The sequence below is a fragment of the Gavialis gangeticus genome, unplaced genomic scaffold, assembly GCF_001723915.1.
Source record: "Gavialis gangeticus isolate Ggan-Ray unplaced genomic scaffold, GavGan_comp1, whole genome shotgun sequence".
NCBI lineage: Eukaryota > Metazoa > Chordata > Crocodylia > Gavialidae > Gavialis > Gavialis gangeticus.
In genome coordinates, this window is record NW_017728992.1 from 205,363,525 (window position 1) to 205,365,053 (window position 1,529).

The 1,529-nt window shown below is 51.2% G+C and overlaps 1 protein-coding gene across 2 annotated transcripts in view; it reads right to left on the reverse strand.

Annotated features, from left to right (window-relative positions):
• Positions 1 to 1,529, reverse strand: part of TSNARE1 (t-SNARE domain containing 1) — a 1,046,259-nt gene that overhangs the window by 780,093 nt on the left and 264,637 nt on the right. For both annotated transcript variants that reach the window (XM_019528236.1, XM_019528235.1), the window contains exon 3: positions 276 to 398. In XM_019528236.1, the coding sequence (XP_019383781.1) occupies positions 276 to 360 (85 nt within the window). In that variant the 5' untranslated portion in view covers positions 361 to 398. The remainder of the gene's footprint in view (positions 1 to 275; positions 399 to 1,529) is intronic.

The following is a 1,529-nucleotide window of genomic DNA, read 5'->3' on the forward strand; positions in this document are numbered from 1 at the left end:
CGTTTGACCCCGGTACTCTTTCCTGCCATTGCAGGGGGTTGGAGTAGATGATCTGCTAAGGTCCCTTCCGACCCTAGCAACTATGAAACTCAATGGCTAACAAACAAACCAAACCCAATGGAAACTTGGCTTCCTCGCAAGGAACTGTAGTTCAAATAACCTACCGTAAAGCACGACATTCAGCTACCGAGATACATCAGCCACATTAAGCATTAGTAGTTAAAACTTGTACTCCCCAGCCCGTAACAAATTACAGGAAGAATTCAACACATCACCTAAGGGTTGATAGCCTTGTCTCGACGGGCCTCCAAAGGGGTTCCTGCTTCCGAATCCACTTCCATCGATGGATCCATAAGACATTTTCTAGGCAGTGGCAAAGGCAGGATTATCTGTTAAAGCTTAAAAAGAAAGAGAGAGAGAACACATGGAAAGAAAAGGGCAATTGGTTAAAGTCTGTGAGTGTTGCCACAAGAAAAATGCAGTGGTCTAAAAATGAACTTCTCCCTACCCCTGCAAATATATTCCCACCGCTGCCCCCAGACACCCTCACTCAAATTGAAGGGCTCCCACAACCTCAATAATCATGTGTGCTGCACTGCAAATGCCCTGGGAAAATGACAACTAAAAGAAAGTACTGGTGTTGAGAAGGATGGTGTTGGCTGCTAGGATGTGGGGAGCAGCTCGAGGCTGCTCGGGCCCCACATGATGCACAGGTCGACGCCCGGAGAGCCGGTCCTGGGAGCAGCTTGAGGCTGCTCAAGTTAGCCCAAACGCTAGGCTGAGTAACTGGAGCCCCACAGCGTGGCTCCGCATTAAACCAAAGGAGCCCCGATGCCCAAAGCAGGACCCGGAAAAGGGAAGGACCCCCGGTGTGAAGTCGGAGAACTGGATCCAACAAGGGCTCCAGGGAGCCGGGCCATCGAGAGGAGCCGGAGGCGCCGCCGCACAGAGGCCCTTGCGGGACTGGCCACCATGGGATGAGCCTTGGCTGCTTCAGAGCGGGAGCGGGAGCTGGTGGGGCAGCGGGTCCCGCCGGGGAGGTGGGCTCAGGAGAGGAAGGTCTGCTGCCTCCACCCTCCTCCATTGTGGTGGGGCATGTCCACATCCCGGGACCCCAAAGGGGAGGGGCTCCAGGGAACACCCCCTGGGGTGCTGGGTGCACCCCATATTTTGTGATTATTGCTGTTTCGTACTATAGAGATTAATACAGATATGGGTACTCCTTAGGCAATAAAGACATAAACTCACTTAAGTGTGTTTATTGCCTATTATCGGAACGTGCCTACCTCTGATGCTACCCGTGTACGTCTACGGTATTGCTACCTCAGCTTACCTGGGGTTAAGTTAATGCTCATGTGTGTTTATTGTGTTGATGCTTTGACTTACCTGTACCAAAGTGTTAATGCTTATTCTGTGCAGGGGGGTTAATTATTGTACATGCTGTGAATCACCCGGTGTATGTTTCTGCAGTCCCTCGAAGCGGTGCCATATGTTGATTGCAGGTTATTGTATATGGTGTCACATACTAA